This window comes from Primulina eburnea, chromosome 15 (assembly GCF_022965805.1).
Source record: "Primulina eburnea isolate SZY01 chromosome 15, ASM2296580v1, whole genome shotgun sequence".
Lineage (NCBI taxonomy): Eukaryota > Viridiplantae > Streptophyta > Magnoliopsida > Lamiales > Gesneriaceae > Primulina > Primulina eburnea.
In genome coordinates this window covers 7724366-7747420 of record NC_133115.1, presented here as the reverse complement: position 1 = coordinate 7747420, position 23055 = coordinate 7724366, and the positions used below count along the sequence as shown (strand labels likewise).

The 23055-nt window shown below is 38.1% G+C and overlaps 1 protein-coding gene and 1 non-coding gene across 5 annotated transcripts; both read left to right on the top strand.

Annotated features, from left to right (window-relative positions):
- Positions 1-305: 305 nt before the first annotated feature.
- LOC140814844 (uncharacterized) lies at positions 306-1830 on the top strand. Of its 4 annotated transcripts, none has more exons than XM_073173936.1 (2): positions 306-367; positions 875-1830. In XM_073173936.1, exon 2 carries the CDS (start codon positions 881-883, stop codon positions 1676-1678), a length of 798 nt encoding a protein of 265 aa, XP_073030037.1. In that variant the 5' UTR covers positions 306-367; positions 875-880; the 3' UTR covers positions 1679-1830. The 4 variants fall into 4 exon arrangements, with proteins under 4 accessions (XP_073030037.1, XP_073030038.1, XP_073030040.1 ...); XM_073173937.1 differs by having other exon boundaries at positions 320-367; positions 857-1830; XM_073173939.1 differs by lacking the exon at positions 306-367 and adding an exon at positions 376-491.
- A 13875-nt stretch (positions 1831-15705) lies between these two features.
- On the top strand, positions 15706-15812 carry LOC140815790 (small nucleolar RNA R71). The gene has a single exon (XR_012114435.1). It is a non-coding gene; the product is annotated as a small nucleolar RNA R71 (small nucleolar RNA).
- Positions 15813-23055: the final 7243 nt, after the last annotated feature.

Here is a 23055-nt window from a genome sequence, read left to right as displayed (position 1 = left end):
TTATTTAAATTACATATATAAGAGATTTTGTTATTACATATTTAAATTAAAATATTATTTATTTTTTTGAATTTTTTTAAATTTTTAAAAAAATTAAAAAATAAAATAAATTTAAAAAAATTAAAAAATAAAATTGGATTTAGTTGGATTAATCGAGTTTGGGTTGTGAGTTTCGGGTTCGGTTCGAGTTGTATAATTTGAAATAATATTATAAGTAGAAGGGACGAGACAAGACCCGACCCACTTGATCTACCCGATTCTTTACGCTCTAGGAGTGGGCCACTTATTTATATTGGCTATTATTATTGTTATTTTGGCCAAACCCTCAAAGTTAGAGAAATAGAAAGTACGAAGAAAAAGGTGCAAGGTATCACGCATTATGTGTTTTCCTGTTAAGATATGTTAATTTCTGATTCTTTTTACGGTTTTGTCGAATTTTTCTTCTTGTTTTCCCTTCAATTGCTTTTGTCTGATCGCATTGTCGAGGAAAGGTACTCGTTTTATGACGTTACGTTCTTTCTTTTGAGCCTCTATTAGGGGATTTTAATTCCTGTGCTAACGCTAGATAATTAGGTTTGGAACTGAGAAATTGAGATTTGAGTACGTTTTGGGGGCGGGTTTTGATCCGAGTTGCTTTTCCCTGTGATCTATCTTCTGGAAGATAACATCTTCACTCCTTGTGGTGCCTCTGTATACAAGAAAATATAGTTTTTTACTAGTTTAAATTTGCTGTTTCTTGATTTTTCTGTGATAACTATACATAATTGTGTTCCTTGTGAAATTATTGTGGTTTTAGGGTTGAACGAGGAAATCTAATGTCGTTTTGTATTATCTTTGCAATCTGAAATTTCTGTAGTTCAATCTATTTTGATAGTTCGGCATGTCAAAGAACAAAGACGAAGGTGGTGGTCAGGATGCAGCAGAAAGAATCAAGGCGGCAGCTTTGTCCGCAACTAAGGGTCTCAGCCGAGCTCAAGCTGAGCGTGCAGCTGCAGCAGCTGTACGGAATGTGAATGCATATGGGCAGAAGGAAGAAGGACCTAGCAGATGGCAGGAAAGGAAAGAAGCTAAGAGGCAAATGTATTTGATGAGTACTGAGAAACAAGTGAGACTGGGTGAAAGGAAGGATTTCAAGAGCTCAACTTCCACAATTGGGGCAGCTTCACAGTGCCAGAAATGCTTCCAATCGGGACACTGGACGTATGAATGCAAGAATGAGAGAGTTTATATATCAAGGCCTTCTCGAACACAGCAACTGAAGAACCCAAAACTTAAAATGAAGGTTTCAATTTCTTATGATTTGGATAACCCTGATATCCCAAAGGTCGAGAAGAATGAGAAACAGGAAAAGAAGTGTAAGAGGAAGCATAAGTCCAAAACTGAATCTGATAATGATAGTGAAGCTTCAGTGTTTGAATCTGATAGTGAGACATCCTCAGTTACTGCATCAGATGATTCTGCTGTTGCGAGTGAATCAAGTTATAGTTCATCTACTGATTCTGAGGAGGAGAGGAGGAAGAAGCGCAAGAGCAAAAAGAAGAAGCAGAGGAAGAGAAGGCACAGAGAGCATAGCTCCTCGTCTGAGTCCTCTGAGTCGTACTCAGATTCAGACTCTGATTCTGAAGAGAAGACCAGTCGGAGAAAGAGCAGGAGTGGGAGGCATCGCAGAAGGCACTGAGGCTAGTAAACATGAATAATAAGGTTTTCTTGTTTGTTTTTCTTTCGTAGCTCTACTGTTTGTCGAGTCAGCTTAGCATTCTTAAGACCTGAAGACATGTAAGAATATCGCCTTTGATGATTATGTCATGACAAAGATGCTTTTATTTGTAACGTCCGTGTCTACTGTTTGTGTTAGATTCCCCTTGTTGCTTCAAATTCATGACTTGTGATACAGTGTAATTTATCTGCTGCCGTAAGTTTTGCCTTTTGGATTTAGGTCCTTCTCTTGGTCTTACGGCCTTGCATTATCTTAGAGTTATCATCTTGGGTTTTTTTGCCGGTGTGGAACGTTGTTGGTTGGATGGTATTGGCGACTAAGATTTGCGATTAGTCTTGCTTTTGATTTGCTAGCATCTATGGAGTTATGTATTCTTGAATCTTGATCTTCTAGGAGGCTAACTACTAATAACTGATATGGCCTAAATATCGTTGTTGGATTCTTTACTCGTCTTACCATGTAAAAGGATATGAAATTGCAGTTTTCGACTGCTTTAAGTTTGTCTTTTTGAGTCCCCTGGCTTATCACTCATTTCAGTCACCTGTTATCGTGTTTTAGTTGTATAGTTCAAAGCACGCGAATCCTCCATGTGATGTTAATTAAAATATTTGGAATTACATGATATCTTTTGAATTTAACATTAAGGTTAATTTCTGATAAGTTAATTTAGTTTAAGTTCAAAATTCGAATATAATGTATTCTATTTCGACTTTTAAAATAACTATATATTATGGAAATTCCTAAATAATCTAGCTCATTCTAATATAACATGATATTTGCATAATTTTTTTTTTTAAAATGTTGCTTTACTGCTTCATAATCCCAATTTCACTATTCAAAAATATATTCGCACACATTTTTATGTAACACTAAATGCAAAACCAAATATACCCTTGTAAACGAATCTTTTTCATGACATCACAAATTAACAATTTTTTGTCAATAATTGTTGGATCAATTAAATTTTGGTAAAATAATAAGACCCTTAAGTTAAAGAGAAATTTATAAAGCTCATCCAAACTAAATTTATAAGAGAAATTGAACATTCATGCGTATTGATTTCTTGAGCATAACTGATCTTCTAGGCCTAATTGATCTCAAAGCGCAATTAATGAAAGATAAGTGATTCAAGGATCACCGATAAATCCATCTTATTAAATCATTCAGGCACGTTATCGAACTGTGAATTATATATAAGAATCGTTTCTGGATTATAACTAGACGAGGAATTCACGGAAGAAGCGGATCGCAACTCAATAACTGGTTAGTACAGACCCTTTTCAAATATGAAGATTTCCACAACATTCCTCTGAAAATCAAAGCTCAGCTCACATATCGGAAAAAATCTTCATTGTAACTTTTTCAGTCTATTAAAATTTAGAATCCATGCACACTACCGAATCGTACTATTTGTCAGAAAAGACGATGAAATGACACAAAAACTTCTATTTGGAACGACAATCAAATTCAAAAAGATGACAATTGGAATCGGAGCTTATAAATAAATCAGTTGTATGAACTTTCAAACTCTCCTACAATTTTGAATTACACACTACTCGGGGTATCAAATTTTTGAGAGCCTAATTGGTCAAGGTATTATACAACACATAATTAAGACTTTTTATGTGATAATTGAGGATCAATTTGTCGATTCTTACTGGTCATTTTGTTTACGTTGCGAGATTTCTAACAGTTTCAGTAGGCCAAAGATAATCTATCCTGAAGTGGCTTGTTACAAATTGTTCGTAATCAACAATTTCTTCTAGTGGAATTCTTCATGAGTTGAAGAAGGGATAAAATAAGAGTTATTACAGTTTCCGAACATTCATAAAAATTTTCTGACTTTTTTTTTATTTTTATTTTAGTTACTTACTTTTACCTTAAATTTGATAGTCTAACTGTTCATTAGCTCTATTATTTATTGTGTTCAAACCATTTCAGCGAGCCTCTCTTTGTGCAATATCTAACTGTTAGCTAATTGATATCCATCGGCAAGAATTATAATTCAGTGTTGCTAACCCAATCGAATCAATTAATGAATTTGTTGAGATTGTTTATTGTAACCCCTCCAAAAAAATATTTCTGATCCTGACAAGTTGTATCAGAGAAGGTTAATTATTTTCTCTAGACACTATACATAAAGTGGTCTCCTTCAGTATGATATCAATGTTCTCTAATGAGGATTTTGATGATTGGAAGATAATGATTCATGCTCATTTAGCTGCAAAAGAGAATGATATGTGGTACGTCATTACAAACGCACAAATGCAGATCATGAAAGCAAATACAGTTGTGTTGCCATTACAGAGGATGTACCATAGAAGATCGAGAAACCACGAATGGAGTGGACAAGTGAAGACAAGAATAAAGACAATCTGAATAATGTGGTTAAAGACATTTTGTACAAGACGCTGGATAAGAAAACTATCAACAAGATCAAGATGTGTTCCACTGTAAAAGATATCTGAGAAAAACTAATTCAATTATGTGAAAGCAATGGACAAAAAAGGAAAACGAATTTTATTACAATATAAAGGTTTGACAACATCAAAGTGAAGGGCAGTGAGTCTAGGTCAGACTTTGATGAGAGATTTAGCAACATAATATCAAACTAACTGATTTGGAGAAAGAGTATGGCAACCGAGAGATGGACTTGAAGGTGCAAGGGAACTCCTGAGAGATTGAGAAGTTAAGAATATGGCCATGAGAGATTTTAAGGACTTGAATAATCTGGAAATCGGTGTTTATTTTGTTGACAGAATCAGTTTTATTTCGTAATAATAATAATAATAATAATAATTCAATTTGACCGCGTGACTATTATCCTTATTTGAATATAATCTCAAATAGTAAAAAAAAATTTACCTAGTAGTAACATTTTTCAATGTGATGGGATTCATCTAGTACAAAAATCAAACACGATCGCAAATGGAGTCACGCCCTCTATTCAATGAAATAAAGAACGTGGGGTTGTCCCGATCTTTTTGAATCAAGTAATTATTTGCAATATTATCCTTTAAGATACGAAAAACTTGGCAACAAATATTCACGAAGATAAAAAACTGATCTCAAACGAACCTTCAAAGAATTGGTCTTTGACAATTCGAGTGAAGAACAATCGAAAAATTCCACAAAGATTAAATCTTTGATAAGTTTGATTTCTAGTTATACAAGCAAAGTTCTGAAAATCTTGAGAGAAAACTCAAAGAAATATATTCAATCTTCAGTCATTTTGTTTCTAAAACTTTAAACTTTTGTTTATATAAAAATACACTAAATTTTTTAATCTAGGGTTTCCATCTTCAAATATGCACTGCAGTGCGGTGAGGCGGGGAATTATGGTCACTGGGGCGCAAGGGTCTCGCAGAAGGGCGCGTTGGGGCCGGTATTATGCCTTGCTAGGGCGCATTGTTCTGTGAGCTGGGGCATGTCTGGCTGTCTTTTCGGGTCATTTCGCATTCAAATGCTTTGTTGATCGATGTTTTTTCACGGAAGGATTCATTGAACTCATTCAAGTATTCAAATACGCTTGATTCTTCATCTTTAATCATCATCAAGCTTGACACACCTGTTTGTATCTCCTCTCAAGATATAGCACGTTTAAGGATCGTTTGCAGAGTACCTTGAGGTGCTTCAAACAAAATATTCTCCAAGAGCTACAATAGCTTGTGTTCTAAGAATGTATACACCAATGAATTAGATCGAGTTTGGTATAGACCAATCGGAAAACACTCGAAATAAACTTTTGTTAAGAAACACTGATATATTTGTATATCTTGTGTAGTTGAATAACAAGAAGACTAGATTAGTTTTTACATTAATCAGTTCAGTTATGATGAAAACTGAACCGATGGATACTCTAACTAGTTAAATGAGTTTGAAAACAATAGCTAAACAGTTAAGAACACGAGATATGTTTATGGATGTTCGAAGACTTCAACTGCTCCTACATCACCCCTTCTACCACCTCGGGTAGGTTTCACTAGAAGACTTTGATCGATACAAATACTTGTATAAACCCACCCAGCTTAGGACTTACCCACTGCCTAACTGAACTCCTAGACTAGACTGAAGGCAACACCTTCCAGTCAACACTTCTTTAACGTCTATGTGAGAAAGAATACATACACAAGTCTATTGTCTTTGTGTAAGTCTGTATTTGAGTGGTGGTGTGTGTGTGTGAGAACTAATATCTGAAAACTACCCGAAATTGTTCTCACACACTGAGGAAAAAATGCTTCTAAACTAAGCTGATAACATGATGAAGTGTTCCCTCACAACTGAGCTTCTTGCTTCTTTCTTAAGCTTATGTAACTTTGAGCATGCCCTCTTGTATCTGTGTTATGCTCTTGTTGTTTGAGTATTCACTGGTCCTCTATTTATAAGTGGGAAGACTGATCGTACAGTGAGACTCAATAATTATATTCGCTGCATTTAAATTTGTTCCTTGAGATCTGCGTTGTACTCCCCGACAGTCTTTCTGGAACATTTTTGTCTTTAAGCTCTGATGCAACGTCTATTATTGTCCTTTGACTGGACAATAGCTTTTGTACCTTTGCGCACATCTGGATTCCAATAAGTAAGCTTGTCTTGATCTGCAACTGATTTCTCCCAACTGATGTTCTGAACTGATCAGTTGAACTGGTCTTCTATTCAGTTGGTGAAATCAGTTGACTCGTAAGTTAAACTGATTTCACTCTTGTTTAGTTGAGCTGATCTTCAGTTGGGCTCTTCATCAGTTGAACACTCCTTCAGCTGGCCGAGCTTCTGAGGTTCTCCTGCTGAACCACCTATCAACTGAACAATCAGTTGAACTCATTTACGACACATCAGTTGAACTGGTCTAGTTTGGTTGATCAGTTGATGCTTTCAGTTAGCATCTTTGACAGATTCAGTTTTGGCTCGTAATTGATTATTTCAGTTCCAGTTATCTGCGCACTAAGGTAGATTATTAAAAACAAACAAACAAGTTTTGTTCACATCAAAATTAAGATTGCGAACATGAAATGTTCCAACATACGTCATGCCCGATCAGATTCATATCATAATGTTTGTGTCGATTTTTATACGAGAAAAGACATATCATTAATACAAATACTTTTTATACATGATCTAGTACTCATAAATCATATATTAGTGTCAGATCTGAAATATTCTGTACTCGAATATCATATATTAGTACCATATATCAATGTTTTGTATCAAAATTCATCAGAGAACAATTGGGGGATGAGGGAGGTCATAATTTTTTTTTAAATCATGGACTGCAAATTTTTTTTGGTCTTACAAAAACCGAACACAAATACAACTGTGTTGTTGGAGTTTATTGATAATTCATCCTCAAATATAAAGATGACTCATCTGATGTAACGTCCGAAAAACCAAACTTACGTAAACCACATGCATGAGAATTATTTGAATTGTTTTATTAAATTGATTTAAAATGTTTGCATGATATTTATTAAATGATTAAAGGTATGATTGCATGATTAAATGATTATATGACAATATTTCATTAAATTGAAGGATTTACCTGAATATTCGATAATAGGATGTGGAAAGGAGACCGGGGACGACCAAGACAAGAATATTTATTTTTCATTAAATATTTTCAAGGCTTCCTAATATGATTAATATAATATAATATTTCTAAAAATAGTAGAGTTAGAATTATTTCACGAGTCGAACTCGATTTTACCCGAGAACCTAGTTTTGGGCAAACGAAGAATTTTTAAAAGATCAAAAATATTATTTTTGAAAAGTAAATTTGATAAAATTTTATATTTTTATTAAATAAGAGTTATTGGGCCCAATTTAACTAAATTGATTAGGCTCAATTGCTCCTATATTTAGAGGCTCAAAACCAAAGTCCATTATCATGCAAAAATTAAATCTATAAATAAGATACCTAGGCTTCCCAAGCACCATATTGGAACAGAAAATCACACACAATTCACTATAATATTTTCGAAAAATAAGAGGGAAGAAAAGCTAGGAGTCTTCGTCGTCCGTTCGGCCTTCCTCGCCGACGATCATGTATTCGAGTATTAAAAAAGCAAAGGCACATTTTCTAAACCCTTTTGATGCATCATTCAAATCATAATATGCATATTTTAATTGTTTATACACGAAAATTATAGGTGTTTGATTATTTTTACGATAGAACGATTATTTTCAAAGTTTGAATATTTTTACGCTTATATGAAAAACGTTATGAATCCAACAGACACATTGCCAATCATATGTGTTCAAGGAATGGAAAAGAGTTGTAAAAGTGAATAAACGAGAGCTGGACAATAAGAAAGATGGCTACGTGAGTTGCTAGAAGAATCCTAGGGTTTGGAATGGTTCACATGATTCAATTAGCTCGGCGTTGTGCATGGTGGCTCATGGCTAGGCTAGGGCTCGGGTTGGGACCTGTGATGGACGTGGGCAAGGCTAGGAAGAGTCCTAGCATGGCTAGGACTCGAGGAGCAGCGTGCAAGGGAAGAGTCCGCTGATTTTAGGACTCTTCCAAGGCGCGCAAGGGTAGCAGGGGCCAAGGGGGCTCGTGGCTATGGATGGGCGGCCTAGGGTTGGTCCAATATAGTCTAGGGAGGATGGTCAGGGGTTGGGACATGGGTTGGTGCAGGTTGGTTCGCTGTTGGCTTGACCGCAACGTGAGGTAGCTTCTTGTGCGCGAGTTGTTGTGTACAACAAGCTTACAACGTCTTTGTGCGTGGTTCAAGGGCCTGGGCTGGGTTCGGTTGATTCTGAGCATGGTCCATGGTCGGTGAGGGTCAGGTGAGCTCAGTGGTGGCTCGAGTAGAAGAGTCATAGGTTGACTAGGAGTCCTTCGCATGCGAAGCCTCACACGCGCAGCTTTGTATCTTCGGTGCAGGGCTCGTACGTGAGCTAGGGTCTGTTCTATGGGTCAATGTTGGCCAGTAGGGTACCTAGGTGGGTTGGCTAGGGTCTGGTTTGAGGTGGCTTGACTGCGGCTCAACAAAATTAGGGGATGGCTCGGTGTGTTCAATTAAGGGTCAATATTGCAAAAATTAATAAGAAAATTCGAACCATGGGTCCACGGGGGTGGTTCATGGCTCACAAGGGTTGTTTAGGTAAAACAAAGGCTATGTTTAAAGTTTTGGAAGAAAATATGAAAGTTTGAATTTATTCGGGAACTAAACGCCTCACGAATTATTAATTAAAGAAGAAAAAGTCACAATCGAGAATATTACGTCTAGGGGCAAAACGGTCATTTTACACCTGGGTAGTACGAAAATTCTTGGCAGCGTCCCGAAGGATCACATCGCATGATAAATGATATTTTATGATGATTTTTATGAAAATATGATATTTTACGATTTATGGTAAAACTGTGTAATTTTTAATGTAAAATTCTATTTTTGAAATGTCATGATATTTTACGATTTTCTTTACTATGAAAAATGTTATTTTACAAAGGTGGAAATGAAATGATATTTTATGTCGTACTCTATTCATCCTGGGAGTACGAAGATGTACAAGACCTGCAGTTATTATATTGGTAGCCAGGGATGAAGAGGGATATTAGACGATTTGTATCCGAGTGTCTGATGATCGAGCAAAACTTGCACAGTGAATAGTCCCAAAATTTATTTTATAATTGAAAGCTCGATTTAAATATCGCAAGTGCACGATAGTCAAGTTATAATAAACGTAAGTGAATACGAGTATCGATCCACAAGGACTGCGTTACAATATTTTTATTTTCAAGTAAAGTTCTTTAGCAACGATAGAATGAGTTGATGATTGAACTAATGTAGAATAAACAAGTAAAATAATTAAAATGCAAAGGAAATGTGTTCAAGAATGCAATGATTAATTTGGATCAAATCAAAGGAGAAATGAATTTGTTGGGAAATTATCAGTTCACTTACCACTCGTGTTTAAATAATTGCACTCGACTTTTACTCGTGCATTCGACGGAATTCCCTATACTAATTAATATACTCTGTCGAGCTATATTAATATTAATCATAAACATGCAGTACTCAAGTGTCCTCAAGTATTTAACAGTTCAAGATTGCATTACATTCTATGGAATCCACTAGCTTTCATCCGGGTGAACTATCACTATCGACACGTACCCAATTCCGTATATCTACTAAAATTGTAAATCCGTGGTTTATACTATTTGATCGTATTGTTAATTATTCTATCGAAATCATTAACAACATGAAATAATCAAAGGAAGTTAGCTAAGCTTCGATTTAAATAAGAAAGAACAATAGAATAAACAAATCACTAGTAAAAACGTCGAGAAATAATGTTAAACAACGAGTACGGGGTAGGATCCCCTCAAATCCCAACAAATCTAGAGTTTAGCTACTAAAATTCATAATAAAAACCAACAACAATCTAAGAATTAAAAACTGAATAATGAAAATACTAAAGATGACGACGGATGACGGCCACGACGCGTGGAAATCTCGAGGTCTTCGAATCTCCTTTGCTCCTAGCCTTTTCTCCAAGAAAAAATGATGAAAATAATGATATCCCCCTCCAAAACGGCGCCCCTCTCGTGTATTAGGTCTATTGTGTAGGATAGAGTCCATAAAAAGTGAAACAAATCTTTTCAAATCTCGTGCCTCGCTAGGGCGGTCAAAAGTGTCCGCCCTAGCGAGAGGTTCTCGCAGAAAATTCCTCGGCCATGTCCCTGGGTTCGCTGGGGCGGTCACTTTTGACCGCCCTAGCGAGACTCTTTCGCAACAACTCCTCGGCTAGACCAACATGCTCGCTGGGGCGGTCAATTGTGACCGCCCTAGCGAGTCCTTCTCGATGTTTTGGCACATATTCTCCCACTTTTTGGTTCAATTCCTACAAAATAACCACCAACTACACGAGATCAGTCATATGCTAAATAATGCTAGAAAAATGCTAAATTAAACTAAAACAAACAAATATGATGCATGAATGCGACTCAAAACCAACACTAAAAACACGTAAAACCGAGTCCTATCAACCCCCTCATACTAACCTTTTGCTCGCCCTCGAGTAAAATAGGTTAAAGCACGAGATACTAAACAAACTCAACAACCACAAAATTACTCAAAAAAGAAATAACTAACACGAGTAAATGTCAATGGTGAGTTAACACCGTTTATGTTCATGCCTCAGTTTACTTTCCCACTACCAATCAAGTCAAATCGCAACCGAATACTCATTCTCATCTACACATAAATCTCGACACTAATTTGAACGTGTGTGTGTGTCATGATGGGTCTAGTCATTCGTACTTCAAATGGATCAATTATCAAATCATGCGAGTCACTAAATTAACACTTCAATACCAGTCTCACTAGCATGCATCCCCGTGTTCATTTATCACTAGCCATAAATTTAACTTTATTCAACTTCTAAGTGCAGATAAGGGTGTCGAAAAGAAGGAAAATTAGCTCAAGTGGCTAAAAGTTGGGAGTACACCGATCATTTTCATTGTGCAATCGTCAAGACTTTTCGTCTGACTTTCCTCGTCTCCTTACATCTCCAACTTTTAGCCTAGGAATAGAATTTCATTCCTTTTATTTCGGCTCCCCCTCACCTTACATCTCCTTCTTTCTTCTCTTTTTCTCTTTTTTTTTTTTAAATGCACAATTTTCACACATGTACTCCCTAGGCTAAGAATATAATACTTTGGATTACAGCTGGTTAGGAGTATGACATTTTAATTCAGTGCATTGGAAAGGAGGTAAATGTAAAGTTCAAGGCAAATTAAATTTTCTCATTCAAGGTCCCAATTAGCGACTTATTTTCACGGGTTTACATGCTAAATCAACTCATAACTGGTGCCTTTCAAGTTGACCACACAAAACTTTCAAATTTCACCATTATTCCTACAAAATTCTAGTCCCCACACATGTGTGCTCAAAAAGTTCAAATTTTGTACCAAAATTCATGCTTTAACAATCAAGAGTACCGTTCACGAAGTGACCCAATCAATACTTTTGTAAACTATCAATTCAAATCATCATTGGCTCATAAACTATGTTTTCTCACCATAAACGACACCAAACAAAAGAAATGCAACGAAACTAAGCCAACTAACTAAACAACCAAAACAATCTACCCCCCCTCATACTAGAGTTGTGCAATGCCCTCAGTGCACAAAACGAAACAAACACTAAAAACCAAAAAAACTCATGAATGCAAATGCAATGACAGAATAAATAAAAAGAAAGCGGAAACAGTAAACTCCCCTGGTCAGAAATCATCCTCCTCGTCATGCTCAGGCGGTGCAACTCCCTCGTCAGCTGCTGGGGGTATAGGATAATGGTACTGAAACTGGAAGGGTGGCGGGTATGCGGGTGCAGGTGGCCGTCCGGACGTGTCGATGCCCAAATGAGTGGAGATCCCCTGCACCAAGTACTCGATGTTCTGAATATGAGCTTGATTAACGGCCTGATACTCAGTCTGATAAGTGGCCCAAGCGCCCAAGTCGTTGATGCGATCTCGCATGGCACGGCGGCGTGGCTGCGGAGGTGGTGGTGCATGTCCTAAGGCCGGAGGTGGTTGAGCTGCTCTCCCATAATCGAAAAATACCTCCTCGGGCAGCTCAGCCTGTCTTTTCTCCCTCTTGGATCGATAAAGAGCCTCATCAATGGCTCTCATCGGCGGTAGCCACTCATCATCATCGGCAAATATCACCCCCGCTCGGGCACATAGCTCAGTCACTTTTGTCGGAAAGTAAAACGCCAAATTGCTGCTGTTTATACACATGTTGAGCTGTCCAAAGATGAGCCTGCCCACATCAATCACCATCCCAGTATATATGGCATACAGAACAACCGCCCGCTCTCGCTGCACATCACTCGTATGACCGACCGGCATCAATCTCTTAGATAAAAACGCATACCACAATGCCGCGTCCACTTTCAAAAAAATTTCAAGAAAAACCGTATACGTCCCCGGTTGTTTCCAAGTGGTGCCCGGATAACAGAGTGTGCGAATAATCAAATCATAATCCGGGTTAAGCACCCACGCCTGAAACGCCAAATCATCAACCGACTGTAAACCCAACATGTCATTGATCGAATGGGAATCATACGGGACTAGATGTCCCTTCACAAATGCCTTATGCTCATTCCCCTCCGGAGCGTTGGCATAGAATTCACGCACAACCGGAACCACTGCTGCGTTCGGTTGTGCCACAAAGGCAGTCCACCCTCTTCCTGCTACTAGGAACTCCGCAAATTGACCGATAATACACGGGCTAAATCCTCGCTCAGGGATTGGTTTCCTATGTAGTCTAGAATTTTCATATCTCTCCCTAGCATTATCATTCACAAACATAGACGGAGTAGACCGAGAACTAGAGGCACCACGAGTTACCTTAGATCTTTTGGGTGCCATGTGGGGAGTGGAGTGCACAAAATATCCAACCGCCGGAAAATTGTTGTTGAAGGTCGCCGGAGAAGCTCGCCGGAATTTGTGGAAGATGACCAGAGCAGAAAATCTTGTAATCTAAGTGCTTCCTTGTGGAAAGTATGGACCAAGATGGAGTCTTTGCCCTGAAAAATCAACAAAGAAGAAGGATTAAGCACAAAACATGGAGGGGGCGTCGATTATTTGAGAGGAAAGGGGTAGGGTTCGAAGTGGGGAAGAAAGGAGAAGGGGAAAGGTTTTTATATCTTCGCGACTCGCTAGGGCGGTCAAAAGTGTCCGCCCTAGCGAGAGGTTTTCGGTGACAGACTATTTGAAAAATATGAGGGCTCGCTGGGGCGGTCAAAAGTGTCCGCCCTAGGGAGTGGTTCTCGCCAGTAAAACCAATTTAAAAAAAATTCGCTCGCTGGGGCGGTCAAAAGTGACCGCCCTAGCGAGGCGTTTTCGGTGGCTATGTTTTTGAAAAAAGACGAGGGCTCGCTGGGGCGGTCGGTTTTGACCGCCCTAGCGAGACACTCTCGAAAAAAAGAAATAAATAAAAAAATAAAAACAATGAATGCCATGCCATGCAACTACCTAAATGCAAATGATGCGATTAAGGAATAAAGGAAAAAGATAAACTTAACATAGGGAGTAGAAGTAGTTCTCAATTTACAGTCTAGAGCTCGACTTTTCACCCATGTCCTCAATGACTGTCATGGAGCCGAGTGACCCCAATTTGTGGCTCAATTGTGCCACCGATATAGTGCTTCAATCTTTGAGCGTGGACTATGAACGGCTCCTTTTTCCCATCTCGTATAGCACATGTCGGCGGTTCCTTAACGCTTCACTTCCGAGGGGTCAGGTCTCTTCGAGCTCCCAATTCATCCAATTTCATTCTCACTGGCTTCGTCCATGGGTGGTTGACATTAAAGTATGCTCCTCTCTCGGATATTTCTTCATCAGGTTCATCCTTCACTTCAGTGGTGAGGGTGACTTCCAATGAATCCTTTATAGCATCCTGCACAAATTGACACACAAGTGAATCCGATGAATCAACTATAAAACAATCATTAGTGTGCAGTGGATGCTTAAGAGCGTTAAAAACATTAAAAGTGATTTATTCCTTTCCCACTCTCAATCTCAACTTCCCTTCTTGCACTTCAATCACGGCCTTGCCAGTTGCAAGGAATGGTCTCCCTAAAATCAAAGGCATCTCCCTATCCTCTTCCATGTCAAGCACCACAAAATCTGTAGGAAATGTAAACTTTCCCACTTTCACCAACACATCTTCTTTGACTCCTCGTGGATGTTTGACAGATCCGTCAGCTAGTTGCAAGGACATCTGTGTGGGTTTAGGCTCGCCCAATCCAAGTTTCTTGAATACAGATAAAGGTATAAGATTAATGCTCGCACCAAGATCACATAAAGCTTTAGAAAAGACCACATCACCAATCATGCAAGGGATAGAAAAACTCCCTGGATCCTTTAGCTTTGGTGGGATCTGGTTTTGTACCAATGCAGAGCAATTCTCAGTCAATTTTACCGTCATGGGATCCTCCAACTTTCTCTTATTAGCTAAGATGTCTTTTAGAAATTTAGCATAACTCGGCATTTGCATCAAGGCATCAGCAAAAGGAATATTGATATGCAATTTTTTAAATATCTCAAGAAATTTACCAAATTGTGCATCTAATTTAGCTTTCTTCATTGCTGCAGGAAAAGGTGGAGGGATAACAATTTTATTTTGTGCAATAGGTGTAGATGTAGAGTTAGAAGACTTACCTCCTCGAGTTTCCACCTCATCCTCACCGTGCTTGGTCTTTTCCTCATTAGACTCGAGTGCTTTTCCACTACGCAATTCCACAGCCTTCACATGTTCTCTTGGGTTAGTTTCCGTGTTGCTTGGCAAAGCTCCTTGCTCCCTATTAGCAATCAACTTAGCCAATTGTCCAATTTGATTCTCTAACCCCCTTATGGATGCATCTTGATTCTGAAATCTCGTCTTTGTTGCAGAAATAAATTTAGTCATCATTTGCTCTAAATTAGACTTCTCCTCCCGAGGCGGTTCTGGCTTGAATCCTTGGTGCATCCCATATGGTGGACCTCTTTGTTGGCGATTTTGGTTGTTTTGACCTCCCCATGAAAAGTTTGGGTGATTCCTCCATCCCGGATTATATGTGTTCGAGTAAGGATAATTTCTAGGACGGTTCTGGAATCCCACTTGTTTTACCGGTGCTCCCTCAGGCACATAGAATGGATTGCCATCTTGGCAATCCTGCACATCATGCTCACCCCCACACTTATCACAGAAAATTTCTTGCAGACGCATAGCCGACCCACTCATGCTCATCCCATCAATCTTTTTATTCAACGCCTCTAACTGTGCTGAAACCGCCGCCAGATCATTAACTTGATTAACTCCAGCACCTCGTCTCTGCCTATCAGACTGAGGATGATAGCTACTAGCAGCCATTTCCTCCAATAACTCATATCCTTCCTCAGCCGTTTTTCTCAGTAAATTACCACATGCAGCAGCATCTATCATGGTACGGTTAGGAGTAATCAGACCGTAGTAAAAAGTTTGAACAACTAACCCAAGCGGCAGCTCATGGTGTGGACATCTCCTCAACAAGTCCTTGTAGCGCTCCCACGCCTCGTAAAGTGACTCGTTCTCATATTGAGCAAAAGTAGTAATGTCGGCTCTAAGCTTCATAGTCTTCGACGGAGGAAAGTACTTGATCAGGAATGTCTTTGCCATATCCTCCCATGTAGTGATAGACCCTACAGGCAAACAGTTTAACCACGACTTAGCTTTATCTCTCAGTGAAAATGGAAATAAACGCAAACGAACAGCATCATCAGACACGCCATTAAACTTAAAAGTATCACAAATTTCAAGAAAGTCAGCTATATGAGAATTAGGATCGTCAAGTGCACTTCCCCCAAATTGGACAGTGTTCTGAATCATCTGAATGATAGCTGGCTTAATCTCAAAATGATTGACTCGGATGACTGGTCTAACGATGCTTGGACGTGCTCCATCAAGAGACGGCTGTGCATAATCCAACATCGGTATACGCCTTTGCTCCTCTCTTTGTTGATTGCCTTCCATTCTTTCCATTGCTCTTTTCTGCTGTAGTCGAAGTCTAGCTGTGCGTTCAATTTCGGGGTCAAAAGGCTCAAGCTTAAACTCAAGTGATCTTCGCATGCACCGCAAGAAAAATTTGCAACTCAATGAGAGTATCAAATAACAATAAAATAAATAATACTAAAGAATTTAAATGAAAAATAAAAAATTATGAATCAACAGTCCCCGGCAACGGCGCCAAAAACTTGATCGAGCAAAACTTGCACAGTGAATAGTCCCAAAATTTATTTTATAATTGAAAGCTCGATTTAAATATCGCAAGTGCACGATAGTCAAGTTATAATAAACGTAAGTGAATACGAGTATCGATCCACAAGGACTGCGTTACAATATTTTTTATTTTCAAGTAAAGTTCTTTAGCAACGATAGAATGAGTTGATGATTGAACTAATGTAGAATAAACAAGTAAAATAATTAAAATGCAAAGGAAATGTGTTCAAGAACGCAATGATTAATTTGGATCAAATCAAAGGAGAAATGAATTTGTTGGGAAATTAGGTGCAGGGCTCGTACGTGAGCTAGGGTCTGTTCTATGGGTCAATGTTGGCCAGTAGGGTACCTAGGTGGGTTGGCTAGGGTCTGGTTTGAGGTGGCTTGACTGCGGCTCAACAAAATTAGGGGATGGCTCGGTGTGTTCAATTAAGGGTCAATATTGCAAAAATTAATAAGAAAATTCGAACCATGGGTCCACGGGGGTGGTTCATGGCTCACAAGGGTTGTTTAGGTAAAACAAAGGCTATGTTTAAAGTTTTGGAAGAAAATATGAAAGTTTGAATTTATTCGGGAACTAAACGCCTCACGAATTATTAATTAAAGAAGAAAAAGTCACAATCGAGAATATTACGTCTAGGGGCAAAACGGTCATTTTACACCTGGGTAGTACGAAAATTCTTGGCAGCGTCCCGAAGGATCACATCGCATGATAAATGATATTTTATGATGATTTTTATGAAAATATGATATTTTACGATTTATGGTAAAACTGTGTAATTTTTAATGTAAAATTCTATTTTTGAAATGTCATGATATTTTACGATTTTCTTTACTATGAAAAATGTTATTTTACAAAGGTGGAAATGAAATGATATTTTATGTCGTACTCTATTCATCCTGGGAGTACGAAGATGTACAAGACCTGCAGTTATTATATTGGTAGCCAGGGATGAAGAGGGATATTAGACGATTTGTATCCGAGTGTCTGATGATCGAGCAAAACTTGCACAGTGAATATTCCCAAAATTTATTTTATAATTGAAAGCTCGATTTAAATATCGCAAGTGCACGATAGTCAAGTTATAATAAACGTAAGTGAATACGAGTATCGATCCACAAGGACTGCGTTACAATATTTTTATTTTCAAGTAAAGTTCTTTAGCAACGATAGAATGAGTTGATGATTGAACTAATGTAGAATAAACAAGTAAAATAATTAAAATGCAAAGGAAATGTGTTCAAGAACGCAATGATTAATTTGGATCAAATCAAAGGAGAAATGAATTTGTTGGGAAATTATCAGTTCACCTACCACTCGTGTTTAAATAATTGCACTCGACTTTTACTCGTGCATTCGACGGAATTCCCTATACTAATTAATATACTCTGTCGAGCTATATTAATATTAATCATAAACATGCAGTACTCAAGTGTCCTCAAGTATTTAACAGTTCAAGATTGCATTACATTCTATGGAATCCACTAGCTTTCATCTGGGTGAACTATCACTATCGACACGTACCCAATTCCGTATATCTACTAAAATTGTAAATCCGTGGTTTATACTATTTGATCGTATTGTTAATTATTCTATCGAAATCATTAACAACATGAAATAATCAAAGGAAGTTAGCTAAGCTTCGATTTAAATAAGAAAGAACAATAGAATAAACAAATCACTAGTAAAAACGTCGAGAAATAATGTTAAACAACGAGTACGGGGTAGGATCCCCTCAAATCCCAACAAATCTAGAGTTTAGCTACTAAAATTCATAATAAAAACTAACAACAATCTAAGAATTAAAAAATGAATAATGAAAATACTAAAGATGACGACGGATGACGGCCACGACGCGTGGAAATCTCGAGGTCTTCGAATCTCCTTTGCTCCTAGCCTTTTCTCCAAGAAAAAATGATGAAAATAATGATATCCCCCTCCAAAACGGCGCCCCTCTCGTGTATTAGGTCTATTGTGTAGGATAGAGTCCATAAAAATTGAAACAAATCTTTTCAAATCTCGTGCCTCGCTAGGGCGGTCAAAAGTGTCCGCCCTAGCGAGAGGTTCTCGCAGAAAATTCCTCGGCCATGTCCCTGGGTTCGCTGGGGCGGTCACTTTTGACCGCCCTAGCGAGACTCTTTCGCAACAACTCCTCGGCTAGACCAACATGCTCGCTGGGGCGGTCAATTGTGACCGCCCTAGCGAGTCCTTCTCGATGTTTTGGCACATATTCTCCCACTTTTTGGTTCAATTCCTACAAAATAACCACCAACTACACGAGATCAGTCATATGCTAAATAATGCTAGAAAAATGCTAAATTAAACTAAAACAAACAAATATGATGCATGAATGCGACTCAAAACCAACACTAAAAACACGTAAAAACGAGTCCTATCATCTGACGTGTCAGCTAGTGAAAGCGGAACATCAGAGACCAGCAGGTATGCTCAAGCCTCTTTCTATTCCCGAGTGGAAGTGGGAGAATGTCACCATGGACTTCGTTGTCGGTCTGCCGAAGTCAGTCAGAAGATCGAATGCTATATGGGTGATTGTTGATCGTCTTACGAAGTCAGCTCATTTCTTGCCTATTAAGACGACTTTCTCCATGATCCAGTATGCAGAGTTATATATCCGGGATATCGTTAGACTTCATGGCATTCCCGTTTCTATAGTATCTGACCGAGATCCTAGATTCACTTCCTCATTTTGGAAGAGTCTACATTAGCTATGGGTACGAAGTTGTTGTTTAGCACAGCTTTTCACCCACAGACAGATGGTCAGTCCGAGAGAGTTATCCAGATTTTGGAGGATCTTCTTCGTGCATGTGTTCTTGATTTCTCCGGGAGTTGGGAATCAAAGCTACCGTTGGTGGAGTTTACCTATAAAAACAGTTTTCAGTTGTCTATATGTATGGCTCCGTATAAAGCACTGTACGGTCGCAAGTGTAGATCTCCTATTCATTGGGATGAAGTAGGGGAGAGATCAGAGTTGAGTCCGGAGATTGTGCAGCAGGCTGCTGATGTAGTAGTCAAGATCCATGGCAGGATGAGGACCGCTCAGAGTAGACAGAAGAGTTATGCGGATCAGAGGAGGAGAGATCTGGAGTTTGCTGTTGGTGACCATGTTTTCGTGAAGATTGCACCGATGAAAGGTGTCATGCGGTTCGGAAAGAAAGGAAAGCTTAGTCCGAGATTCATTGGACCATTTGAGATCCTCGACAGAATTGGGACATTAGCTTATCGTGTTGCTCTTCCGTTGAATCTGCCCGGAGTACACAACGTGTTTCACGTCTCCATGTTGAGGAAGTATATGGCGAATCCATCGCATGTCCTAAACTTTGAGCCGTTGCAGCTCACTCCGAACTTTTCTTATGAGGAAAGACCAGTGCAAATTTTAGACAGACAGGAGAAAAAGCTTCGGAACAAAATGGTCAAGCTAGTGAAAGTCAAGTGGCTCAATCATTCGGAGGGGGAAGCTACATGGGAATCTGAGCCAGAGATGAAGAGTCGATATCCCGAGTTATTCGGTAAGATTTAATTTCGGGGACAAAATTTCTTTTAAGGGGGGGAGAGTTGTAGAACCCGGAAATCAGATTACGTATAAGCCATGCATAATTTATATTATTTAAATTAAAATTGAATATTTTACATATATATGAAGTGTTTTAATTATTTTAAAAGTAGATGTTTAGTTTTATCTTTTTAGGATAAATACGCGAGGTCGTACCGGAGTTTGGAGATTTGAGATAAGATTAATAATAAGAAAATATTCCTAAATTTAATTTAAGGCAAGGAATAATTTAATTTAAAGAAATAAAATGTTTTAGAATTTATTTAATTAATTAGAGCTAAGTTGGTAAATAAATTCTTTTAGATTCAATATTTAATTAAAACTTAATTTAAATATGTAAACAAGTGGGGATAAATTAATCTAAGTATAATATATTCAAGAAATTAAACCTAATATTTAAATACTTAAATTTTAAGTTAAGCTTACCATGCAATGTTCTATTCTAAATTAATTTGTCATTCATTAAAAATATATAATGAGGATATTAAACCTTAAGAATTTAAAATGCAAGGTTTGAATAATAATTTACCATACAAATGAGTAGTAACTTTCGGTCAACCCGTTTCAAAGGTGTAGTAACTTTTCCTTTCAAAGCACCTATAATGAGACCTCATGATGTATTCATTTCTTTAATCATTTTAATACACTAAGTGGTAGTAAATTTAAATACCATAATTCACATAATTTTCCTCAACCTATTAGTCTAGCAAATAAACGAGATCATGCAAGGAAAATGAGAAAAGAATCATCTAGCAAGGAGAGAAAGAAGCAATTCAAAAACCATGCAATTCCTACACTTGTAACTCCCATTTTAATGTATGTTATTGGACCTTAAACACTCACCTTTATTGTCAAGCAAACCCACACTCTCACCCTTGAAAAATATCAGAAAATAGCATCTTAGATTCGTGAGTTAGCACCTGGAATAAAAGAATGATAGCAGCTACAGCAAGGTGAAGAAACAATTCAAAAATCCATTCCACTTCTTGACTTGTAACTCCTAACTAAATGCATATTATGACCCCTTAACACCTCCTATATCCTTCACCTTTATCCCTTACATTTCCTACACCAATATGCTCGAAATTATCAGAAGAGAACAACAGCTAAAAATCGAGAACAACAGTTGAAACGAGTAAGAAAGAAACCAACTCCGTTCCGTCACGTCGTATTGTCGTTTTGATTTGTTTTCTTCAAAACAAATTCCAGGCATGTATATATTGTTTCTTTTCTCTTCAATCAAGTCCTATAGATATTTTAAAACATTATATGATCAAGATTCATGAGGCAAAACGAAATTTGACAGCAACAATTTTGAAAAAATTCTGCACAGGTTATCTCCATTGACTTATGTTTCGTTTGAGATGTTGCTTGTGGTTTACAGGTGGTTGCTTGGTTCCAGGCTTCCAAGGCTGCTTCTAGGCATAAATTAGAATGTGTTAGGTTGTTTTTGGTTCGATGGTTCAAGTTCATACACGCACACACGAAGAAATGACAACAAGTTCTTCTTAAGTGCAGAATGAGACACGATTTCTGCCATTGAGTTGTTTAAGTGGAGTGTTCGAACCTTGGCTGTCCTAGGGACTGTAGTCATGGTTAGAACCCTCCCTTAACATGTATAGGGTGTGACCAAATCGGTATTTACAAGCTTGGTTCATGAATCCATCAGAATTTTACATCAACAATGCAAGAGTCACTCGGTTTTTCCCTTTTCAGTTTCTGTGTGAATGTGGTTTGGTCTTGGTGTGTTGAGTGGATTATGATTGGCTCCTAGCCCATAGCCATGGTTCATACAACACTCCTTCATGTCTAGATCGAGCCATGGTTGATTAAATGGCCCTTGGAACGAGACAAGATAGTAAAATATTTCAATACAAACCATCACACAGTAAGTGGTGCTCTAGGGTTGGGCTGTGATTTGTCTTCGGTGGTGGCTTGGTTTGTGGTTGGCTTTTAGCCCTTAGCCATGGTCCAAGTCATGCCTTAGGATGTTGGTAAGGGTCTCTGAGTGGTGGTTCAAGCAAATGTCCATTTGTTTCAGATATATACCTCATGTACACACCACAGCCGCTGCTGAAATTCTGTTTTTTGACAGCAACTTTAGGTTGCGGTTTTTGTGGTGGTTTGAGTTCTTAGTTGGCTTTTAGCCCATGGCCTTGGACTGGACAGTACCTTAATGAGTTAGGAAGGTAATGTTTTTGGCCGTTTGTGATTTGGTCGAGTTTAGAGGTCGTAAAAGAATTTACGGCGAAAGATGCCCAAAATGACTCTCGAAAGAGTGTTTTATGTTTTTGGATTCCTTTCACCTATTTTCGTGTTTTACAGTTATTATGCATATTTTTCAGTATGTTTGGGGTATTTTTAATCATGGTTAAACGTCGGTTTAATGTTGGTTCGGGTTGGTACGAAGCCATGGTTAAAAATCAAGTTGTTGGTCTGAATCGTCTCGTTTTTGGTTCTATTGTTAAGATTTTGTCAAGTTAAGATTCATTTCATGTGTCACATATTAGTAGTAAGTCGCAGCAAGCATGGGAACGATCCAACTCATTCGGTAAAAATAAGGTTATAATTATATTACGTACATAAAAATATAAAATATTTATTTTTGAGATATATGCGATATGTCTTGTGGCCACCTTATGCTTATGGGTTTGGAAATCGGTAAGAACAACCGAGGACCTCTCCGCCCGGTGACTTACGACCGGTTTATGATTATGTATAGATACGGACATCCAGTCCAAGGGCTGTGATTGATCTCTACCGCCCAGTATAATGTGGTTTAGTCTGATCAAGCGCTTACGCTATGTTATGGGCCACTTGCTTAGAAACATTATCTCTACCAGAAAATTTTGATATGTTATGACAGAACTCTATTGAGCAAAACTTTTACGTATGATTTTCAGATATGCACGTAGATATAATTATTCATGATACGATTTTCATCATGCGCTTTACGATACTTTATTTTTATGTTGCATGCGATGTTATGATATATTTACTTGTTATTCACGATATATGCATGT